Source organism: Pan paniscus, chromosome 3, assembly GCF_029289425.2.
Source record: "Pan paniscus chromosome 3, NHGRI_mPanPan1-v2.0_pri, whole genome shotgun sequence".
In the NCBI taxonomy this organism is placed as follows: domain Eukaryota; kingdom Metazoa; phylum Chordata; class Mammalia; order Primates; family Hominidae; genus Pan; species Pan paniscus.
The window spans coordinates 180,826,397-180,851,181 of record NC_073252.2 but is presented as its reverse complement, the minus strand read 5'-3'; the positions used below and the strand labels follow the sequence as shown (position 1 = coordinate 180,851,181).

At 44.5% G+C, this 24,785-nt stretch overlaps 2 protein-coding genes and 1 pseudogene across 3 annotated transcripts in view; 2 read left to right on the top strand and 1 right to left on the bottom strand.

Moving 5' to 3' along the window:
* The window catches only part of WWC2 (WW and C2 domain containing 2), a 215,091-nt gene extending 199,684 nt beyond the window's left edge, over window positions 1–15,407 (bottom strand). For both annotated transcript variants that reach the window (XM_034959460.3, XM_034959461.3), the window contains exon 1: window positions 14,671–15,407. In XM_034959460.3, the coding sequence (XP_034815351.3) occupies window positions 14,671–14,801 (131 nt within the window). In that variant the 5' untranslated portion in view covers window positions 14,802–15,407. The remainder of the gene's footprint in view (window positions 1–14,670) is intronic.
* Window positions 14,800–17,260, top strand: LOC134730326 (uncharacterized). The gene is made up of 2 exons (XM_063604070.1): window positions 14,800–14,806; window positions 14,838–17,260. The coding sequence occupies exons 1-2, from the start codon at window positions 14,800–14,802 to the stop codon at window positions 15,389–15,391; spliced, it is 561 nt and encodes a 186-aa protein (XP_063460140.1). The 3' UTR covers window positions 15,392–17,260.
* LOC100967942 (putative uncharacterized protein WWC2-AS2) lies at window positions 15,706–17,260 on the top strand (annotated as a pseudogene).
* Window positions 17,261–24,785: the final 7,525 nt, after the last annotated feature.

Sequence of the window (24,785 nt, the reverse complement as noted above, 5' to 3'; positions counted from 1 at the left end):
CTTACAATTAAGGTAGAAGGCAAAAGAGGAGCAGGCACATCATATGGCCAGAGCAGGAACAAGAGAGAGGATGGCGGGGGGAGGAGGTGGTGCCGTACACTTAAACAACCAGATACTGCAAGAACTCACCCACTACCCGACCTCCTACCAGGCCCTACCTCCAACTAGGAATTACAAATTACAATAGTGGGGACACATATTCAAACTCTATCACACCTATACATTGGAAACAGAACTTTGGATTAGCAATCCAAATGGATACCAACCAACCACATTCTCCCTCGGTCTTTCCCTAATGGTAACTCTTTTATTCTCTCTTTTCCTCAAGCCTCATGTACCCACATCATGAGCAAGTTCTTTCATTTTTACCCAAAAAAATAGGTTTTTTAGGTAAAAGCAAATCCACTCACTGCTTCCCACTGCCAAAGCCATCATTCTAGTGCAAGCTCTGATTGTTTCTCATCCAGATTATCTCACTAAAAAAAAAAAAAATCTGTAATTCCTTCTCCATAGAGTAGTGATCTCTTTTTTAAAATAAGATCTTTAAAAAGAAAAAAAGAAAGGCCAGGCACAGTGGCTCACACCTGTAAATTTCAGCACTTTGGGAGGCTGCAGACGGAGGACTGCTTGAAGCCAGGAGTTTGAGACCAGCCTGGCAACATACTGAGGCTCTGTCTCTACAAACAAACAAAAATGAGTAAGATCATCTTGCATGCACGTGCATGTGCGCGCGCGCGCACACACACACACACACACACACACACACACACAGGCCCCACCTTACCTCAGTTCAATTTAAAACTCTCCAATAGCTCCCAAACAACCTTAAAATCTTGATGGTCTACAAGGCATACATGATAGGACCCCTTTCTATAGGTTGGTGCAAAAGTAATTGTGGTTTTTGCATTGAAAGCAATTACTTTTGCACCAACCTAATACTTCTCTGCCTCATTTCATAAGACCCTCCTCCCTCTGTTTCTACATCAATCTGTGCTGATGGAAATGTTCTGTATTTGCAGTGGTGCAATCTCAGCTCACTGCAACCTCCGCCTTCCAGGTTCAAGTGATTCTCCTGCCTCAACCTCTCAAGTAGCTGAGATTACAAGTATGCACCCCACGCCTGGCTAATTTTTGTACTTTTAGTAGAGATGGGGTTTTGCCATGTTGGCTAGGCTGGTCTCGAACTCCTGACCTCAGGTGATCCACCTGCCTCGGCCTCCCAAAGTGCTGGGATTACACGCATGAGCCACCGTGCCCGGCGGAACTAAATTTCTAACTTAATTTTAACTAGTTTAAATTTAAATAGCCACATACTCCTAGAAGGTATCATAGTGGAAAGCGCAGGGCTAGTACTTCTGTTTAGTCTTTTCTTCTGCCTAGACCACTCTTCCCCCCAGATCTTCACATGAATGGCTCCTTCTTATCCTCATAGCTCAGCTAAATGCCAGCTCCTCAGAAAGGCCTTTCCTGATCACCTAACCCAAAGCAGCTCCCACCGACACTATTATCACTTCATCTTGTTTATTTTAATCAAAGCAAATTCACTACTATCTTTAGAATCTGTTTGCCTTCCCCAAAGTAGAATATAAAATCCATGAAAACAGAGATCTCACCTATTTCATTCAACACCGTGTCCCCGAAATGTATGTGCTAGGCATATAGTGTTTCCAATAAATGTGTGACGAATAGTTTGATTGAATGAATGAATGAGTGACTGAGTGAATGACTAGGTGGTGAAGTCAGTAAAGTAAGCTGGGGACAAATTATGGAGGTTACTGGAAGAAGGAAAAGGTCCTTCAAATGCATACATTTCATTTCTATGGGTACAGGCCTCCGCCGTGTTAAGTGTCCCTGTGGGGACAGGCAATCTAAGCACAGAGCATGAAGGGGCACACACAAAGCAGGTCTCTATTCTCAAATAACTTAGAATCAATTTTATGAAAACATTAGTGATGCAGACACACACAAGCTCCTTACACATGAGACACTAGGAAATCTCTCAAGAATGCATCTACATACGTTCTACAGGCATACCTTCAGGGGTAAATGAAGGACTGAAAGTAGAGTTAGACAATCAAGTTAGTTTTGTAGTCTTTCAATCTACAATAGCAAACCAGGGCACTGATGTTATGTTAAACATTCTGCCAAGTTAAATACTGGTTTCTAGTCATGCTGTCCTATGAGAAATATCATTAGCTATGTCATTTAGCAGAAAAGGGGAAGGGAGACAAAGAAGGAAAAAAGTAAATGATCTGGCTGGGCGTGGTGGCTCACACCTGTAATCCCAGCACTTTGGGAGGCCACGATCGGAGAACTGCTTGAGGCCAGGAGTTGGAGACCAGCCTGGGCAACATGGCGAAACCCTGACTCTACAAAAAGTACAAAAAAAACTTAGCCAGGTGTTGTGCCGCACCCCTGTAGTCCCAGCTACTCCGGAGGCTGAGGTGGGAGGATCACCTGAGCCCAGGGAGATTGAGGCTGCAACGAGCCATGATCACGCCACTGCACTCCAGCCTGGGCAACAGAGTGAGACCTGGTATCAAAAAAAAAAAAAAAAACAGAAAGTAAATGATCTGTTTTTATCAAACTCAAACACTGATAACCAGCAGATAAGAAAAGAACATATGGTATGGACAGAATTACCAACCAGCCCAAAATTACACCTAGACCAGTAAGTCAACAAAACTGATAACCCAGTGATACTATGTACAAAGCAGATTCCACACATTCATTCACTGTCACAGTTTCAAAGAAAAAAAAAGACTGGAATTCTAATGTATCTCTATTAAGAACCATAATGCTAAGGAAAACTGCAGAGTAGATTCAAGTTTCACACTAAATAAAACTACATGCTCTTCAAATCTTGTGCAAAGTTGTCTACCACATTTTAAACTTAACTGAATATCACTGCCACTTCATACCAATTATGCAATTATAAAATGCACAACTGTCAATAAAGTATGTAACGTATTCTACAGTCCATTAGTAAGTCAGAATTTTATTTTATCTTTTGAGATGGAGTCTGGCTCTGCCGCCCAGGCTGGAGTGCAGTAGTGCAATCTCCGCTCACTGCAAGCTCCGCCTCCTGGATTCACGCCATTCTCCTGCCTCAGCCTCCCGAGTAGCTGGGACTACCGGCGCCTGCCACGACGCCCGGCTAATTATTTTATATTTTTAGTAGAGATGGGGTTTCACCATGTTAGCCAGGATGGTCTCAATCTCCTAACCTCGTGATCCGCCCGCCTCAGCCTCCCAAAGTGCTAGGATTACAGGCGTGAGCCACCGCGCCCAGCCCTGTAAGTCAGGATTTTAATCAGGGGTTTGTAGCACCAATCTCTATAATTCAACATTTACCTCTGTTGTTCACATTCAGAACTGGTGACCAACACAACCCAGGCCACACCAGAAAACAACACTGCACATGCAGCAGGAGCAAAGTTCACACCAAAGGAAAGCCTCTTTGCCTTCCAAATCTTGACATACTCATTTTCACAAAAATACCAGGGACACTTACTTAGTTAAAAGTGATTATTGTCATAACACAATGTCTATGCTTCTTTAAAATTAAATTTCCTACCTCCACTCCTAGTGAAACCAAAGTACATTAAATGTACACCTTTATTCAAATGCTCTATTGGAACTATTGTAATTCCTCATGAGCTACAGGAGTGAAAAAACAGCTCCCAATACATAACTCTGTTAGTGCATGACTACCTCACTTCTGAGCTGGCTCCATTTTGGAACCATGATTTGTTTAGTGACATCAGGGCAAACAGTATAGGAAAAATTACTGACAAAGCAAAAAAAAAAAAAAAAAAGCTCTACAGAGCAGTCTTTGGGACATGCTTCAAAGTGACAGGCATCACAAGGATAATACATGGAATAATTTTTTGCTTGATCATCACCTAGTAATTTTATAAATATTATCAATATGCCACAAGAAAGTCAGTATTTCTAACTACCAAAGCATAATACTATATACTTCCAACAGTCAAGTATAAACAAACAACTATGGTACTTCCAAAAATTCATTTTGCCTGTTTTTCTCATGTCCTATGTACAACTCTTCTTAAGAATTATATAGCAGCGCCTGGTATCTGGTAACTTTATTGAGTGACTGGGGTTGAGCTGTCTCTACACCACAAAAGCAATCTCTACTTTAGGCCCTGCCATGGCAAAGCCAGGTGCCCAGAGATGTCTCTTGATTTTCCATCAAAATAATCATGAGGTACACAGAATCCACAGGCTGCTACATTTGAACAGGGACCCATGAAATCATTCTTACCTTAAGAGTAACAGACCTATTTCCACTACCATTAGGTCCAGCTAATTCAAAGAACCAGTTTGGGAAACTAAGTAACATGCTGCATTTCCTTGTTTTAAAAACAAAAAAAAAAGTAACATGAGATACAAGACAACTCCTCAAATTCAGCACCCATGTCTGACTCACCTTTGTCCCACACAGTACCTAGAGTCCAAATCCCTTGTGGAATAAATCAGGGGTTCCCAACCCCTAGCCACAGACTGGTACCGGTCAATGGCCTGTTAGGAACTGGGCCGCACAGAAGGAGGTGTGTGGTGCGAGCAAGCATGACCGCCTGAGCTCTGCCTCCTGTCAGATCAGTGGTGGCATTAGATTCTCATAGGAGAGCGAACCCTGTAATGAACTGCACATGTGAGGGATCCAGGCTGTGCGCTCCTATGAGAATCTAACTAATCCCTGATGATCTGAGATCCAACAGTTTCAGCCTGAAACCATCCCTCGCAACTCCTCCAATCCCATTATGTGGAAAAATTGTCTTCCACAAAACCAGTCCCTGGTACCTGAAAGGTTGGGGACTGCTGGCATAAAAGAATGTGCAATGATCACTAATAAATGTGCCATTTTATCATAAAAGGTTAATATTTATAGAAACATTTAAAAATATTGCTATAAAATTTTTAAAGACAATGGCAAACTTTTTCTGTAAAGGGCCAAAGTAAACATTCCAGGCTTTGTGAACCACATTTAGTCTCTGTCACATATTCTTCTTTATTTTTGTTTGTTTGTTTACAGCCTTTCATGATTTAAAACCCATTCTTAGCTGGAGGGCTAAAATGAGGCCTACAAAGCAGAATTTTCATATAAACAACAAACATGGTTATGCTTCCACCAAAGAAAATCACTTCGTTTTGTGTGACTTTTAAGAGGTCTTTTAAAATTTTATTTTTTAGAACAGTCTTAGATTTATAGGAAAAAAAACACAAAATTAGTGTGGAAAGTTGCCATATATAGTCCACACTTACTTTTCCCTGTTGGTATGGTACATCTATTAACATTAATAAAATTAACTACAATCTGGCCGGGTGTGGTGTCTCACACCTGTAATCCCAGCACTTTGGGAGGCCGAGGCAGGCAGATCACTAGGTCAGGAGTTCAAGACTAGCCTGGCCAACATAGTGAAACCCTATCTCTACTAAAAATACAAAAATTAGCTGGGTGTGGTGGCACATGCCTGTAATCCCAGCTACTGGGGAGGCTGAGGCAGGAGAATTGCTTGAACCCGGGAGGCTGAGGCTGCAGTGAGCCGAGATCACAACACTGCACTCCAGCCTGGGCGAAAGAGTGAGGCTGTGTCTCAAAAAAAAAAAAAAATTTTAACTACAATCCATACCTTATTCAGATTTCCTTAGTTTCCACCTAATGTCCTTTTTCCAGCCCAGGACTCCTCCACCCCTGGGACACATTACATTTAGTCCTGGTGTCTCCTTACGCTCCTCATGGCTGTGAGGGTTTCTCAGGCTTTCCTTATTGGTGAGGACCTTGACGGTTTTGAGGGGTACTGGTCAGGTATTTTATAGGATACCCCTCTACTGGGATCCAGTAGGTGTTTTTCTCAAGATTAGACGGGAGTTACTACGGTTTTGGGGGAGAAAGACCACAAAGATAAAATGCCATTGTCACCACATCACATCAAGGGTGTATCAGCAGGACTTAGTGCCCTGGATGTTCCCTTTGATCACCTGATGGAGGCAGCGCTTGTCAGGTTTGCTCCTGCCATTTTTTAAAAAAACAATGAACAAAAATAAATTTAATTCTTCACATATATAACGAGCTAAAAGGAAAAGCCTTTACATGTCAAATCATTTTGAATAAGCTGATGTATATACATTGCACCTATGATTCATTACGTGACTCACACAAATGCCTCATAAAATACATCACATTTGAAATAAAGAAAAAAATTAATATATACTTTGCCAATATATTCTGCTTTTAATTCCTTTCAACTGTCTTCCCTCTGAGTGTTTAGGAAGAAGGTACCCTTAAACTGAAATATAGGAATATAGAGAAAATTTAACAGATAATACTCAAAATTTTCTTTCACTTTTTAAATGATGATTATGCACACTAGATTGTAGGCAAGCTGAGCTGGGACCAAATCTTATCCATCTTTATCTCCCAGAGTCCAGGGTACCTGGCTGGTTGATACAATAAAAACTGTTAATTAATGCATATCTACAATGTCAGTATTAAATAATCACTCAAAGCAATCAGATAGGGAGAAAAGGGAAGAGCAATGTGAGACTAAAAAAACCCTCTAATTTCTCTTACCTAACTTTTTATTGATCAAGTAAGAGTGAGAGTACACAAACAAAAAGGGGGGCAGAATAGCAACAGCTATAAAAGGCTAGAATAAAGGGGGAAGGCTTGGGTCAAATTAAGGCTATCAAAACACTACAAAGAGGGAAATACAAATCAACACCACAGTAAGATCCTACCTCACACCCACTAAAATAACTTTTTAAAAAAAAAGAAAGAAGTGAGGCCAGTTGTGGTGGCTCACATCTGTAATCCTAGTACTTTGGAAGGCCAAGGTAGGCAGATCACTTGAGGTCAAAAGTTCGAGACCAGCCCAACCCCATCTCTACTAAAAATACAAAAATTGCCCAGGCATGGTGGCTTGTGCCTATAATCCCAGCTACTCAGGAGGCTGAGGTGGGAGGATCTGTTGAACCCTGGAGGTGGAGGTGGAAGCTGCAGTGAGCCGAGATCACCACTGCACTCCAGCCTGGGCAAGAGAGACCGGCTCCGTCTCAAAAGAAGAAAGAAAAGAAAAAAAGAAAAGAGAGAAGAGAAGGAAAGAGAAGAGAGAGACAGAAAGAGGAGAGAAGGAGAGAAAGAGAGAGAAGTGTTGGTGAGGATGTGGAGGAATTTGCACACTCATACCCTGCTGGTGGGAATGTAAAATGGTGGTAAACAGTCTAGCAGTCCCCTCAAAAAGTTAAACATAGAATTGCCATATGACCCAGCAACTCCACTTTTAGACATGTATAATGAAGAGAACTGAAGACACACATTCATACAAAAATTGTACAGGGATATTCATAGCAGCATCATTCATAACAGCCACAGAGAGGAAACGACCCAAATGCACATCAGCTAATGAAAGTACAAAATATGGTATATCTACACAATCGAATATTATTAAGTCATGAAAATGATGCAGTAGTACAATAAATGCTACAAAATGAACCCTGAATGCATTACACCAAGAAAAAAAGAAGCCAGATACAAAGGGATACAAATTTTACTATTCCATTTATATAAAATGTTCAGAATAGGCAAATTCAGAGACACAAAGTAGATCAGTTTTTGCAAAAAGCTGTAGAGACGGGAGATGAATGAGAAGTGAGTTCTTAATAGGTAAGGGGTCATTTGTTTTGGGGGTGATTAAAATGTTCAGGAATTATACAGTGTTTATGGTTTCATAACAATGAATATACTAAAAGCTACTAAGGTGTAGTCTTCAAAATGGTTAAAATGAATAATTTTATGCTGAGGAATTTTTTTAATCTAATAAAGATAAAATAATTGGAAAAAATCACTGAAGACATTGAAAACATTGTGAACCTATATTTTGATAAATCATTAGTATCTCACAACTTACATACACACTGGGCCTTTAAAAATCCCTTTCCTCAGCCGGGTGTGGTGGCTCATGCCTGTAATCCCAGCATTTTGGGAGGCTGAGATGGGCAGATCACCTGAGGTCAGAAGTTCGAGACCAGCCTGGCCAACATGGTGAAACCCCATCTCTATTAAAAATACAAAAACTAGCTGGGCGTGGTGGCGAGAGCCTATAATCCCAGCTACTCGGGAGGCTGAGGCAGAATTGCTTGAACCTTGAACCCAGGAGGCGGAGGCTGTAGTGAGCCGAAATCACACCACTGCACCCCAGCCTGGGCAACAAGAATAAAACTCTTGTCAAAAAAAAAAAAAACCCTTTCCTCTTCTACATTATTCTGTGGTAACTTTTTCAGTAACAGGAGTTTAGAAATGCATAAAGAAGTCCAAAATTCTTTTTTTTTTTTTAAGACAGAGTCCCGTTCTGTCACCCAGGCTGGAGTGCAGTGGCGCGATGTCTGCTCACTGCAAGCTCCGCCTCCCGGGTTCACGCCATTCTCCTGCCTCAGCCACCCAAGTAGCTGGGACTACAGGCACCCGCCACCACACCTGGCAAATTTTTTGTATTTTTAGTAGAGACAGGGTTTCACTGTGTTAGCCAGGATGGTCTGCATCTCCTGACCTCGTGATCCACCCGCCTTGGCCTCCCAAAGTGCTGGGATTACAGGCGTGAGCCACAGCGCCCGGCAAGTCCAAAATTCTAACACAAGATCAGTTTAACCAATTTCAATCAAGTTCATAGGAACCAGGGCATACATACAGACTCAAGCCCTATCATAAGGAATTCACAGTGTATTAGGGCTAACACTGTTTCCTGCTAATTTAGTAACTCCTGCATCGGCAAGAAGAAGCTGGCCATGCCCCTCTAAAGTGATAATCTCATTTTCCTACAGAAAATTACTGAAAATAAGTAAGCAAGAGCCATTTACAAGGCAATGCAGGGCCCGGCAGTGTGGGCCAACAGACAACTTCCACGCTTTTCCTGGTGCACCTGGGCTTCCTCCGGTTAAATTTAAATACCAACTTGTTGAAGGCCACATGTCACAATGGCTGACTATGTAGATGAAGCTTAGGGATTTGCAGCTCAAAACAAATAACATATTTAAAGTAATAGTATGCCAGCACTTTGGTAGGCTAAGGCGGGCAGGTAACTTGAGGTCAGGAGTTTGAGACCAGCCTGGCCAACATGGTGATACCACATCTCTACTAAAAATACAAAAATTAGCCGGGTACAGGGTGGCGTGCACCTGTAATCCCAGCTACTCAGGAAGCTGAGGCAGGAGAATCACTTGAACTCAGGAGGCACAGGTTGTAGTAAGACGAGATTGTGTCACTGCACTCCCGCCTGGGCGACAGAGCCAACTCTGTCTCAAAAAATAAATAAATAAAATATTTATTTTATTTAAAAAGCAATTATTGTCCTGAGTCTTCCAACAAAATTACACTGCAAGCTATGGACTAATAATGTCACTGGAGAACTCTTAGTCCCTCCGATATACTAAGCAACTATAGTACTGTTCACTCCAGCAAGCATTATACCAAACTGTGTTAAAAAGAATATTTCTTTTGGAATTTTTGGAAGACAGCATACTTTAAATTAGTGCTTCCTAGAGTGATTTTTTTAATCCTCTTTTAACAACCTCTCCACACTTCAAATACTATAATCACTCAAATAATTCACAGTAACCACTTGGCACCCAGACTCAGGGCCTGCTGGAGAGGAACAATTCCAGCAGTCTATGACAATGGCAGTTGTGATTAAGACTATCAAGGTTCATTTTGTTTTCTTTGCTCTTATAAGTAATTCTCATATTTATACTATTACTCAAAATGTAGCAGCTCAATTCTCTTATTATTTTAAATCTAACTGGAAAGTCAGTTGTCTCTGTTGGTGGTTATGGGTTTATTTTTTGAAAGCCCAACAGTAAGAAACTGGAAATAAGAGAGTAGCTCAATTAATATTCTTTCATTAATTCAACAAACTGTCTTCATTAACTAAATTAACCAACATTTATTTAACATACCATGTATAAAGGATTCAAAAAGCAGTAATAAGCAATCGGGGACTCCAGGAGTTTACACTCTAGCAGTGGGTTCATAGAAATTACTTAATTTGCCAGCCTGGCCAACATGATGAAACCCCACCTCTACTAAAAAAAATACGAAAAATTAGCTGGGCGTGGTGGCAGGTGCCTGTAATCCCAGCTACTCGGGAGGCTGAGGCAGGAGAATCACTTGAACCCAGGAGGTGGAGGCTGCAGTGAGCCGACATCGCGCCATTGCACTCTAGCCTGGGCGACAATGTGAGACTCTGTCTCAAAAAAAAAGAAATTACTTAGACTTTGAAAGAAAGACAAGGCCAGGCCGGGCGTGGTGGCTCATGCCTGTAATCCCAGCACTTTGGGAGGCCAAGGTGGGCGCATCACAAGGTCAGGAGATGGAGATCATCCTGGCCAACATGGTGAAACCCCATCTCTACCAAAAATACAAAAAAATTATCTGGGTATGGTGGTGCCTGTAATCCCAGCTACTCATGAGGCTGAGGCATGAGAATCACTTGAACCCAGGCGGCGGAGGTTGCAGTGAGGCGAGATCGCACCACTGCACTCCAGTCTGGCGACACAGCAAGACCCCAGTCTGGCGACACATCAAGACTCCGTCTCAAAAAAAAAAAAAAAGAGAAAGACAAGGCCAGGTGCAGTGGTTCATGCCTGTAATCCCAGCACTTTGGGAGGCCGAGGCGGACAGATCACCTGAGGTCAGGAGTTTGAGACCAGCCTGGCCAACATGGTGAAACCCCATTTCTACTAAAAATACAAAAAATTAGCCGGGCGTGGTGGCAGGCGCCTGTAATCCCAGCTACTTGGGAGGCTGAGACAGGAGAATCGCTTGAACCCGGGAGCTGCAGTAAGCCGAGATCACGCCATTGCTCTCCAACTTGGGCAACAGAACGAAAACACCGTCTCAAAAAAAAAAAAAACAAACAAAAAAGAAGACAATACAGAGTTCCTCTGATCCTAGTCATATGCCTCAAACGGGTGTGGAGAGCCAAAAGTTAACTGTGACATCAATGATATACCCAGCTGGCACCCCCTTCCTCCCTTTTCACCCTCCCCACCCCCCAAGATTATTTTTATTCAGTTAGAAGGTACAGGTTGCTCAACATCTGACCCTTGCCATAACCCACAGATTAGTGTCTATCAGCGGGTTTTAATGGAAAGTCACTTTGCATGGTGTGAAATCTTTCAGTTCAACTAGACAAAGTCATTGTATCTCTGGGTAACATTCAATCCAAGGATAGAAAATGAGCAAAATTCTACTGGGAGTTGGTAAAGCCAACCCACCCTATCTCTGAGGGCTGCCCACTTAAGCTCCCTACTCCTCCAAAAGGCAATGAAGCCAATCCATCCCACCTTTTTCTCCTTTGTTGAATGTAATTAAAAAAAAAAAAAAAAAAAAGCACCAGGCCATTTGGCCAAGACCTATGGCCTACCATAAACACCAACTGGTATGTTCAAAAGGGTCCATGGTGAGCAAAAAAAGAGGGGGTAAACCTACAAAATAACACTCGGTGAGTGGGCCCATGCAGGCAGGGTAGGGGGACAAGGAATTAATCACAAACAGGGAGATTTCCCCAGGATTAGCCTAGTCACTCAGCCTGAAAAATAAACACTGGGCAAAAAGGTTCTGCCCCTCTGTGCACTCCACCCAAAGACCCCTGAACATGCGCAAGCGTCGAGACAATTTAAAGGAATGATTAAGGACACATGCTGTAGAGTCAAGCTGTCTGGCTTTAAATCCTAGCTCCACACTTAACAAGGGCTACTTCTCTGTGACTCAATTTCCTCATCTGTAACTGGAAGATGACAGTAGTACCTACCTCACAGGACCAACGGGAGAATGAAATGAGATCACAGTTAAAGAGCTTAGCAGAGTGCCTAGCACACAATACACACTGAGTAAATACTGTCCATGCTAGTATTTCTACTATTTCCAGGGTCACTCAGTTCCTAAACTGGAATGTCAACACTACACTAATACAATTAGGCTGGGCCCTAATGGTGAGCCCACAAACACCCCTATGAAGAAGATGATATTATCCTCATTTTAGAGCTGAAAAATGGAGGTTTAGAGGGATTCAGAAACTCACGTAAACTTAGTCAATAAAAGTAAGAGGTGGAGCAATAAAAGCTTTGATCACATCCCAGCAAAGTTTGAATGACGTCATTCACCTCCAAAGGCTTAAAAGCATTTTAGAATAATGCTTCAGCATTCTGGCATGACTACCTGTTGAATGAAATTATGTTCTTATAAAATGCCCTAGCCTCCCCTACTAAATCGGCATAATTATCTGTATAATCAGAAATATTCAACAAATTCTGATAGACTATCAAAAACACAAAATTCTTTTCCTTAACAGAATAACATAAAAAATATGCAAGGTAAATCATCGTGACCATTCTAATTAAATGGCTTAAACAGTTCAAAATTACTGCAGACCCATAGTATATTAAGTTGTTTTTCTTTCAGAATTTGTAAGTTGATCCTGCAGAAGAATCCACACACTCCTATTGGCCTGTGTAACATCTCTCTTTCTATATGTTTGGTAAGTGTGTAACAAAACTGACAGGAGTTAATAGTTACTCCAAATATACGTTCCCATCAGCTCTTACTCTATTTAGTAAGATTTAGTCACTTAATTGCCCTAAAAGAAAATATAATCAAATTTAAACTGAGTATATAATGGTGACTCTGATCTCAACAGAATATCTTTTAAAACTCTGAGATCCAGAAATATTTGTAAGTCGTCAAATTTATGTCTCTGAATATTTAAGACCTAACAGCTGCAAGGAAAATTGGAAAAATAAAAAGCTATCTTAGTCAAAACTATTTGTCCCTATCCAATGAATTGTTTATCCAGTTTCCTGAAAATAGTTCATAATAATTACTAATCCATTAAGAGTTTAAAATAAAGGACATGCTTGACTTGTGAAAAAAGTAGTGATATGGATACGCCAAGTCATATAATTTCACTCCACTTTCTATTTACTTTACCCAGACATTACATATTCTTGTAATCCTTTCCGGTAAACACAACTGAGATAATATAGTAAAGCATGTAAACCGAAGGAGAAGAGAACCTAGAATGCCTAAATATTTCAAGAATTTATTGCTATTTCAATTACCTGAAACTCCAAGTATCAGAAAGCAGAAAGAATTACCACACAACTGTAAAAGTCAAATATTTATACAGGTGCCTTAAAAGCCGCAGTTGGGTGCACACCATCAGCACTGACATTTACTATCTGTTAAGTAGTTTCAAAGTGCAATAGCATAAGTCAAATAACTGGCTTGGAGCGTGAAGTTTACGACAACAACTAGCACGTCTGGAGACACTGGGAAGGTGTGATGCCTGTCACAATTTTCATCAGGCCAGCAACAGGCAGCCAGGCTGCGGCAAGACCGAACCTCAGCACAGGTGCCTTTTCTCATTTCAGGAGGGAAACCTAGGCCCGTAGCTTCATGGATAATTGAACAAGGATTGTTCCATAAATTTATAATGTTATTTATAACTTTCTTGTAATTGCCTTTTAGTAGCTTTCAAAAACAACATTTTTAGGGCAAAAGTAACTGAGACTATAAAGTAGTTAGGTATTTCAGCTTCAAATTGAGAAAAGGGAAAATGTTAAATAGGAGAAGCACCTAAAAAGTATATAAAGCCCAAAGGGCCACATTCAATAAAAAGTTATAATTTTCAGAAATGACAAAAGTCCAAATGTCAAAGTTATCCCTGGTGGCACGTTATTTAAATTTACAATTAGGAATATCTCCTTAATGGATAATTTACAAATTTATAATTAGGAATACCTCCTATTATTCTTACAATAATTCTAAGAAATTTTAAGGGTAAAAAAATATGGGACACAGAAACATTTGTGAACCTTCAGTTCCTGAACTAATTTAAAAAACAAAAAACAAAGAAACCAGGCTAAGCGCAAATCAGAGTGCCTCAATACCCAACGTTAATTTCACTGCATCTCCCTTCCAAACAGAATATGCCTGTTCCCGATCTGGGAGTCGGTTCAAGTTTTCAGGTGAAGAATAACGACAGACAGGGAAACCCCCAAACGCGCGTTTTTAAACTCTGAGGGGCAAAGTCAGTCACACCCACTAGCAGGGCCCGGCGGGGGGCGGGAGCCCCTTCCCAGCTCGGGACCTCCGGCCAGTCTGGGCGCCCCCGCCAAGAGCTCGCAGCCCAGGCTCCCGCGCCAAGAGCGGCCTGAGGGATGCCACAGGTGGCCCGGAGGGCTCGTTCCCCAACTGGCAGTGAGGCCCTAGCCCACCCCCGCTGCCCAGAGGCCGAAGGTGTCCTGCAGCCTCCACGTGGGCACCTCGAAGCCTAGGGAAGTTCCTAACAGGGCTCAGGTGGCCCCTCGGGTCCGTTAGCCTGGCGTGCGGCGTCGGCCCGGGGCAGCGACTCCAGCCTTGCCTCGGGGCCGGGCGTGTCGCAGGGTCCCCGGAGGGGCGTCGGGAAGCCGGTGGGCGGAGGAGCCCGGGTACGGGCGGCTCCTCGGCCCCGCCGGAGCAGCCAGCCCCACATCCCTCCCGGGACCCCTCGGGGCACCGCGGGCCGGCGCCGCCCCCGCCCCCCGCGCGGCCGGGTCTCCGGGACAACAGCCGCCGTGTCCGAACGGGCCCGCGCCCCCGCGGCCGGCGCCCACCTGTCCCGGGGGTCGATCCAGCTGGTCCTCCTGGTGTTGTGGTCGATGTAGAAGACCTTGCCGTCGTAGTCCCTGGCCTCCTCCCAGCCCCGGGGCAGCGGCAGCTGACCGCTCCCGGCCCTCCTAGGCATGGTCGGCGGCCTCGCCGGCGAGCGGCGCCTCCATAGGTACCGGGCGCGGGACGCGGCGGGAACGCGGCTGCCGGGCTAGGCTGCCAACCCGCGACGCGGGCGCCGGCGAGGGGCTGAGGGGCGCAGGGCGCGGGGCGCGGCGGAACCACGCGCGGGAGGTGCCTCAGGAAACGCTGTTCGCGGCCCCGCTGGGGATCAGTCCACCATGTCTGCGTCGGAGCCGGCGAGCGAACCCTCCTCCCCCTCGCCGCCGCTGCCTCCGCCTCTTCCTCCTCCTCCGCCCCGTCCCCCTGTGGCCGCCGAGGGTCGCGGCGCCCAGGCTGCCGGAGCCGCCGCCGTCTGGGCTCGGATCCGGGAAGCTGCGGCGCTGCCGCGGCAGCGGCGGGCCCCTCATTTGCATGCGATTAGCATGCGCCCGCCCGCCTTATCTGCATGCGCATTCCTCGCGCCGCATTCCTGAGCTTAACCCCGCCGCTGCCGGCGTCGCCGCACCAGCTCGGACGCACTGCCCCAGCGGGGCCGCGGCTCCAGGTGGGAGGAAGGCGGGCGAAGGAATGTGCGGCCAGCTCCCTCCCCTTGACCCCAGATAGCTCCCCTGGGCCAAACGCCGAGAGGTTTTAGAGTTTCTGGACGGGGAAGATTGCAAAAGTCTCCGCAACCTTCTCAACCTCTTTCGTCTTCTAGGGAAACCACAAAACTTTCGAGAGGAAAGGGGTGGCGGGCGGGGAGCTCTCCTCCGGAGAAAAAACCTCAACAAGCGGAGAGGGCACAAAGGCTCCCCACGCCGCGCCCCGAGCCCCTCCGGCACCCCAAGGGCGGTCCGGGGTGGTGGGAAAGCGCCAAGCCCTGGGAGTGCGTCGGTGGGTCCGGGACGGCGGGGCCTCCGCAGGGCTCCTGGCCCTCGATGACCTCGGCTGAGACCGCGAGCCGCGCGGCGGAAAGCGGAGGAACTCCCGTCCGGCCCTGTAGCCGCCCGCACCGCGCCCCAAGTCACCCGCCGCCCCTTCGCGTCCGGGCGCTCCAGCCGCGGGGCCCCGGAAGCTCCTGGTCCCTGGCCTCCCCTGCTGGGTTCGGGGCGGTTGGCCGTGGACGCGCCCCGACTCTAGTCCCTTCCGTCCAGCCGCCCGCCCCAGGATGTCCCCCCACCGCAGCCCCGCCGTGGCCAGGAGGTGTGGGCGGCCACGCCGGAGGGACCCACGGCGGCGCCGGACGCCCGCCCTTCCTAGGCCCTGGCCCGGCCGGGGTGGGCCGGGACGTTCCCTGTTGCATAGGCATTTATTTATTCAGCAGCTACTACGTGCTGGCCCGCACTGCCGAGGGACCGGACGCCTGCCCCAGGCGGGACAATGCCGGGTGCAGCGCTGGCGGGGCCTGGACCCCAAGCTTCAGGGTCCCCAGCCCCTCAGTCAGAGGGGGCGCCTCCCAGGCCCTGGACTCCTCTCCAGCCGGGTCTACACCACCGTCCCCCGTCATCTTCTTCTGGGTTACTGAGCAGCTTCTTTTAAAATAGCAACACCGAGGAAGGCCCCGAAGCCCAGTCTTGCACCTCGTGGTGTGAAGTCGTTTAATCCTGCCCGTTAATGCGTAAGGACTTTCCCCCGTGTGCAGGACTCCGCGCTGGGCAGGGGCTCTCGCAGGGTTTGAACCGACCTCCGCCTCCCCTGCGGGTTCACAGGCCTGCGAGGAAGTCGCGTGAAGGAGATTCGCTACTGTGTGAGGCTGGCCTGCGCGGCGTGGGCAGTAGCTGTCCGGGGCTGGGGACAGCTTTCGGCTCCCCAGGCCATCCCGTCGGGGCATCTGCGGCCAATCTCGAAGGTGGAGAGGCTCAGGGTTGGAACAGACTTCACGGAAGGGGTCCTAGAAGAGGAAAGGGGTCGTGTTTGCCCTTAGAGCAGTCTGGGCGTGAAGCGGAAACTTTAAACCACCAGAAACTCTGGAGAGCTTGGAGCACCTGGGAAGGAGCAACCAGAGTGGGCCGGAGGTAGGGAAGGAAGGCACCCACGGCGAATTTGACCGCATTTAGGGCGGCCGCTTGTGCAGCCAGCCTTCTGGAAGGTAGGCTTTGCGCTTGGTGAAGAGAAGCCCCCACCTCCGGATCTGTGTTCCGCCCCAGTCCATTCATCAGGAGGTGATCACACAAGTCAAGCTTCTCTAGTTCCCGGTGGAATGAGACGCCCTGGTGGGGTCTTAAGGTTGAACGTTTGAATACTGTAAAAAAGATGGGACCTGCCTACAATTAATCTCTCACACTACTGAGCGAATGTGCGTTGTTTTGGACTTCCCTAAATTGGCCCAAATGCATAGCCAACACTTGAATTGCGGTGTACTAACAACATCATTCAGCACCAAACCAAACCATTCTTATTTAAACCTTGCTTCCTAGCTTATTTATTTCCCAAACAACTTGAAAACATTTGTTATACTAAAATGTCTACATCTTACTATTAAAAAAAAACAAAGTAACACACTTTGCTGCTGCCGTAATTTTATGTCACTGAGATGAACTATTCTACAATACTTGTAATTTCAAATTTGTTAAACTTTCAGCTAAGTAGTTTTACCCAAATTCTAAAACCAGTGAGGAATCCAAAATAGCACGCAGCATTAAATGACGTTTATTGTTCCATAAATCTTCAGACTTCAAAAAGAAACGCTAAATAGACAAACAGAACTCTAAAGCAATTAAGAGACAAGCTCGCTGCTTCTTCCCCAGTGACTGGCAAGGAAACATTTGGTCATACAAAAGCCATTAAAATGACGGAAAGGAGAGTTGCCACTCTCTAGCCTTTTTTGTTCTGATCAAGTTTGAACTCTGCTGTTCGGAGTTCACACAATTTACGTAGTAACAGACCTTCAGAGAATTCCTAACGGTCAAGACAATGAAATTGCATTTATATCTGTAAAAGGAAAAGAAACATGAAGATTATCCCCATTTTAGAGGTGGACACATTTAGATTTGATTTGAGCTCCAGATGATCCTTGGCAAAGAAAGATGATGCAATCCGGTGTCCAGGACGCCATATTGCCCTAGCCTGGAACCGTGTTCTAGCCGCTGAAGAGCCTATTCTGTGGCTTTCAAAATGTTCTTTTCTCCTAGCTTTACGTTTTCTCTCCAGCGCTAAATCCGTGGGGATAAGCCACCATAAACAAAGCTCCCACTGTCAATGTCCTAATCTTGAGTGGCAGGAAAATTAGTAATATCAAAAATGGGAGTAGACAGTGAAAAATATTTTAAAAGATAATTCTATTATGTACAAATTTAAAAGATATCAGGTGGGCCGGGCGTGGTGGTTCACGCCTGTAATCTCAGCACTTTGGGAGGCTGAGGTGGGCGGATCACCTGAGGTCAGGGGTTCGAGACCAGCCCGGCCAACATGGCAAAACCCCGTCTGTGCTAAAAAATACAAAAATTAGTCAGGTGTGGTGGCAGGCAGCTGTAATCCCAGCTACTCGGGAGGCTGAGGCTGGAGAATCGCTTGAACCTGGGAGGTGGAGGTTGCAGTGGGCCGAGATCCTGCCACTGCACTCCAGCCTGGGCAACAGAGCAATACTCCATCTAAAAAAAATAAAATAAAAATAAAATATATCAAGCACACCTATAGTCCCAGCTGCTCAGGAGGCTGAGGCAAGAAAATCACTTGAGGCTAGGAGTTCAAGGCACTATAACCGTGCCTTTGAATAGCCACTGCACTCCAGCCTGGGCAACATAAGGAGACCCTACCTCTTAAAAAAAATGTTTATATGTAAACACACACACACACACACACCTTTAATCCAGCAATCCCAGTACAATTATTTTCCTGTGACATTAAAGTTGCTCAAGATATACAAGGATATTCACTGAAGCGTGTTTGATAATAACAAAGCCAGAAAAACCACCAGTAGCCATCGGTAAGGGACTAATTAAATAAATTATGAATTATCCATAGTTAGCAAGCATTTTAAAAGCATTAGATAAACATATATGTGCTGGTAAGGAGAGATCTCCAGTATATGTTAAGTGAAAAAAAGCAAGGTGCAAAAAGACACTTGGCTGGCTAAGTTCAGTGGCGTTACAATCCAGTCAGTTCTGGAGATGGGGCCGATCATGTAAAGAACACAGCCTCCTGTACACTTCCTTCCTGTCAAAGGAAGAACACAGATAGTAAAGGAAGGAAATTCTTATAGAGGATTAGTGCTGTCAGGGAGATCCATCAGAGAAGTATCATGAGGTAAATAATCATTAAAGAAAAAGGATGGGGAGAGATGAGCATAGACATGAGTTTAAAATGGACAGGCGTGGCGGGGCATGTTTGAGGAAAGAAACGGGTGTGCAAAGTTCAAAGATGAAGCTAGCACGAAAGAGCCCAAGACTGGCTGGAGCCATCCAGTTAGGAGGCTGTTGTGATAGTACAGGTATGAGACAGATAAGGTCTGGATCAGAAATAAGGCAATGAAGGATGAAAAGAAATGGTTTGGCAAGAATTTGCAACTGATTAGATTAAGAAGAGAGAGGCAAATAAGCTAGAAGGAGGAATCTGAGGTGAATCTAAGATTTTAGACTGTCAAAGGGCTGGAAAAAATGAGGAAGTCCAAAGGGGGATCTGAGATGCAGTTGACTTTAGAAATTAGAGATACCCAGCAGAAAGTTAAAGGTCAGGACTAAAGCTCGAAGCAAAGGTCAGGACTGCAAATATATGGCTGAATGTCTATCATCTAAAAGTCTGTAGAGAACTGAGTATGCAGGAGTGAACCTTGGGAGGGAAACATCAGTGCAAGTCAAATAGAATTAAGTAAGCCATCTATAATCCTATTTTTGGCCTTCCACAATTTGATATAATTTTATTTCTTTGTACAATGTGGTCTACATTTTCAGTTATGTGTGTAAGAATTAGTTGTTAGTGTATGAACCGTCTTCACTATGCTAGTGAGTCAGCTCTGTGTAGGACAAGATGAACTGGTTTTCAATATTTTAATATCCCTTGTTTCTTCAAGGAGATCAGGGATTATACACTTTTCAAATTCTAAATAAAAGAATGTGCTTTGTTTCTTAATCAAACTAGTGGCATTTTTTTTTCTTGGCAACTGAACTGGTTAAAACAAATATCTCTAATTATTGTGATTAGGTAACCCCAAGCCGCAATTCTAAATTTTATTGTCTAGACAGTCCTTAAGAAGAAAGGCATGTGATCTTTAAAAATTCCCACTGCTGGCCAAGCGTGGTGGCTCACTCCTGTAATCCCAGCACTTCAGGAGGCCGAGGCGGGTAGATCATTTGAGGTCAGGAATTCGAGACTAGCCTGGCCAACATAGTGAAACCCCATCTCTACTAAAAATACAAAAATTAGCCAGGTATGGTGGCGCATGCCTGTAATCCCAGCTATTCGAGAGGCTGAGGCAGAAGAATTGCTTGAGCCTGGGAGGTGGATGTTGCAGTGAGCCAAGATTGCACCACTGCACTCCGGTCTGGGCAACAGAGCGAGACCCTGTCTCAAAAAAAAAGAAAAAGAAAAAAAGAAAAAAAAATTCCCAGAGCTGGGTCAAACCAGAATCCTCAATTACCATAACCACTTCCCTTGCAGTTAATGATTACACCAACACCTTAGGCAAAAAGTCATTCCCATTTAATAATAAGCAACATCAAACAGATTCTGTTTTACCTTATTTACTGCAGGTAGGAGACCGACATTGGGCAAATTTTGTGGTTGCTAGAAAAAAAAAAAAGAAGTGAACATTTAAAATATCTGTCTCATTAGCAAAAAGAAGCAGAAGTTCAAATACCACGTTTATATACATATGAGGGTCTCAGAGGGCACCTCTTGTATTCTCTGTAGGGTAGGGCTTTAGGGTGAATAATTCATGTACTTTTTTCTTTTTTTTTTAATTATATAAAAAATAGAGATGGGGATCTCACTATGTTGCCCAGGCTGGTCTCGAACTTCTTGCCTCAAGCAATCCTCCTGTCTCAACCTCCCAAAGTGCTGGGATAACAGCATGAGCCACCGCATCTGGCTTACATTATTTCTTATGTAACGAAATAATATGAGATTCTGTTTTCCTTTGACCATCTTTAATTTGCATCCTTTTTTTCTGTTCCAACTTTATAGTCTGGAAAATACCTTCTTTAAAAGACAGGATTGGGCCGGGCATGGTGGCTCATGCCTGTAATCCCAGCACTTTGGAAGGCCAAGGTGGGAGGATCACTTGAGCTCACGAGTTCAAGTCCAGCCTGGGCAAGAGGGTGAAACCTCGTCTTTACTAAAAATACAAAAATTAGGCAGGTGTGGTGGCAGGCTCATATAGTCCCAGCTACTCCAGAGGCTGAGGCAGGAGAATGGTGTGAACCCAGGAGGCAGAGCTTGCAGTGAGCCGAGATCGTGCACTGCACTCCAGCCTGGGCAACAGAGCGAGATTCCGTCTCAAAAATAAATAAATAAATAAAATAAAATAAAAAATAAGTAAGAAATCTGACCTATGTATTTCTTGAGACACATCCAAGAGAGTTAGACTCTTTTTCATTTGAAAAATGTGAAAATTGTTGAAACTTTGAAACAATAATAAAATGAGTACCTATGTATCTGTGTTCCAGATTCACCAGGAGAGATTGCCATTTTACCACATTGCTTTTATTTCTCTCTATGGAGATGTAGGGTTTTTTGCTCAACAATTTGAAAATAAATTATAGACATCATGACACCTGACTTCTAAATACCTCAATACTGAAAATAAGGCCATTCTCCTATATAACCATTTTTTTTTTTTTTAGACGGAGTCTCACTCTGTTACCCAGGCTGGAGTGCAATGGCACGATCTTGGCTCACTGCAACCTCTGCCTCCCGGGTTCAAGCGATTCTCCTGCCTCAGCTTCCTGAGTAGCTGGAATTACAGGCACCCGCCACTATGCCCAGCTAATTTTTGTATTTTTAGTAGATACGGGGTTTCACCATAATGGCCAGGCTGGTCTCAAACTCCTGACCTCAGGTGATCCACCCACCTCAGCCTCCGAAAGTGCTAGGATTACAAGCGTGAGCCACCGTGCCCGGCCTATAACTACAATATTATCAAACCTAAGAAATTAAAATTGATACAGCAAATATTATCTAGTATACAGCTGAATATGGTTTGGATTTGTGTCCCCGCCCATATCTGATGTTGAATTGTAATTTCCAGGAGCTGGGGCCTGGTAGGAGGTGACTGGATCATGGGGGCGCGTTTCCTCTGAGTACTGTTCTGGTGATAGTGAGTGAGCTGTTGTCATGAGATCTGGTCATGTAAAGGTGTGTGGCACCCCTCCCTTCTCCCTCTCTTCTGTTCTGGCCACGTAAGACATGCCTGCCTCCCCTTCACCCTTTTCCATAATCAATAAGTTTCCTGAGGCCTCCCCAGCCATGCTTCCTATACAGCCTGCAGAACCGTGAGCCGATTAAACCTGTTTGCTTTATAAATTACCCAGGCTATATATTCTTTATAGCAGTATGATAACAGACTAATATAGAGCTCATATTAAAATCTCCTCCATTGCCTCAAGACACCCCCTGTAACTATTTTTTGTTTTTTTGTCTGTTTGTGTAAAACAGGATCTGGGCAAGCTCATCACATTAAGCTTGGTTGTCATATCTCTTCAGTCTCCTTTAATCTTGATCATTCACCTCCTTAAAAAAAAATATTTCTTGACAACGACATAGAATCTAGGCCAATATCCCACAATTTGGTTTTAGAGTATTTCCTCATTAGATTCAGGTTCGCATTTTTGTTAAGAAAACTTTATGGGGAGGTTGTATACTTCTCCCTCCATCACATTGAAAAGTACGTAATGTCAGTTTTGTCTCATCATTGGTGATACTAAATTTGATCATTAAGTGGTACCTGACAGGTGTATCTGACACCATTTTAAAGGTGTCTTTTCCCTCTGCAATTAATAACTGTCTGTGGGGATGGTACGGTAAAACTATGGATATCCTCTTCCTCATCAAATCTTTCATTCATTGGATTTGACATCCATTGAAGATCCATGCTTGAATTAATTATTACATTGATAGCTCCAAAGCAGCAGGATGTCTTCTACATTTTTGAGCCAGCATCTTTATGTGGGGAGACTTTTCCTATCCCTTCCTGCCATTATTACTATTTTTTTTTTAATCATTAGGGGCACTGGACGTGGTGGCTCATGCCTGTAATCCCAGCACTTTGGGAAGCTGAGGTTGGTGGATCACTTGAGGTCAGGAGTTCGAGGCCAGCCTGGCCAACATGGAGAAACCCCACGTCTACTCAAAATACAAAAATTAGCAGGATGTGATGGTGCATGCCCATAATCCCAGCCACTCAGGAGGCTGAAGGAGGAGAATTGCTTGAACCTGGCAGGTGGAGGTGGCAGTGAGCTGAGATCATGCCACTGCACTCCAGCCTGGGCAACAGAGTGAGACTCTGTCTCAAAACAAAAAAATCATTAGGGGCTTGTCTTAGCTTGGACTGACATAACAAAATACTGTTGACTGGGTGGCCTAAAAAGCAGAAATTTATGTTCTTGAAGTTCTGGAGACTGGGAAGCCCAAGATTGAGGTGCTGGCAAATTTAGTTTCGGTGAGGGCTCATTCCCTGGCTTTTAGACAGCCGCCTTCTCATTGTGTCTTCACATGACACAAAGAAAAAGAAAGCTCTCTGGTGTCTTCTCTTATAAGGATACTAATCCTATTAGATCAGGGCCCCACCGTTATGACCTCATTCACCCTTAATTACTTCCTTATTCCAAATACAACCACACTGGGAGGTTATGGCTTCAACATGTAAATTGCAGGGGGGTGGCACACAATTCAGTCCACAGCAGGACTCATGGATTATTTTTTTATTTAGTGTGTTATACTCTATTGCCATCATTTAAAAAATTCTCATAACATGTGCATAACAAAATTTTTTTTTAAACCATTTTTAAGTGTACAATTCAGGGGCATTAAGTACATTCACACTGTTGTACAATGATCATCATCATCCATTTCCAGAACTTTTTCATCTTCTGCAACTGAAACTCTATACCTATCAATACTAACTGCATTCCTCTGTCTCCCTAGCTCCTGAAAACTACACTATCACTGTTTAATCATGCTCAAATGGTCTTAGATTTGGCCAGTGGGAACTCCTTTGGCCACAAGCTGGCTCCTATGTCCTTTAACATGGCTCCCACATTCTTTGAGCACTTCCTTGTCTTCTGATATGAGAAGATGTTCTGGCCGTCTTATGATTTCCCTATCCCAGAGCTGGAGTAGGTCATCTCTCCAAGGGCCCCAGTTCCCTTTAGTGGGAAAAGGTAGTTAGATCTGGGCTTCCAGGAGAACTCATTGCTATTGGAGTGTCACCCTCTTAGTAGACGGAGTTTAGACACTGTCTAGGTACATAGTATTTATCTACCTATTGAAAACCACAAGTTCACGCCAAATTCCTTCCATTCAAATCCAACATCTCGGCATTCATTCTAGTTTTATGATGTGGTTTGGCTGTGTCCCCATCCAAATCTCATCTTAAATTGTAATTCCCGCAATTCCCACGTGTCATGGAAGGAACCTGGTGGGAGGTGATTGAATTATGGGGGCAGGTCTTCCCTGTACTGTTCTTGTGATAGTGAATGAGTCTCACAAGATCTGATGGCTTTAAAAACAAGAGTTTCCCTGAACAAGCTCTCTTCCTTTGTCTGCCACCATGTGAGATGTGCCTTTCACCTTATGCCATGATTGTGAGGCCTCCCCAGCCAGGTGGAATTGTAAGTTCAATAAGCCTCTTCCTTTAGTAAATTGCTCAGTCTTGGGTATGTCTTTATCAGCAGCATTTAAACAAAGTAATACAGTTTCCCTTCCATATTCAGAACTCCCTTCTACAACAGTGAGAAACCTGACTCTCCTTAAATTTAAAATACTTATGTATTTAGTCAACACCCTGAACATAGCCAATCTCCTGAGGCTGCCACTGCCCCCTCCCCAAGGAGATGCCCTTCTTGTACCTTCAGGCCTCCACACC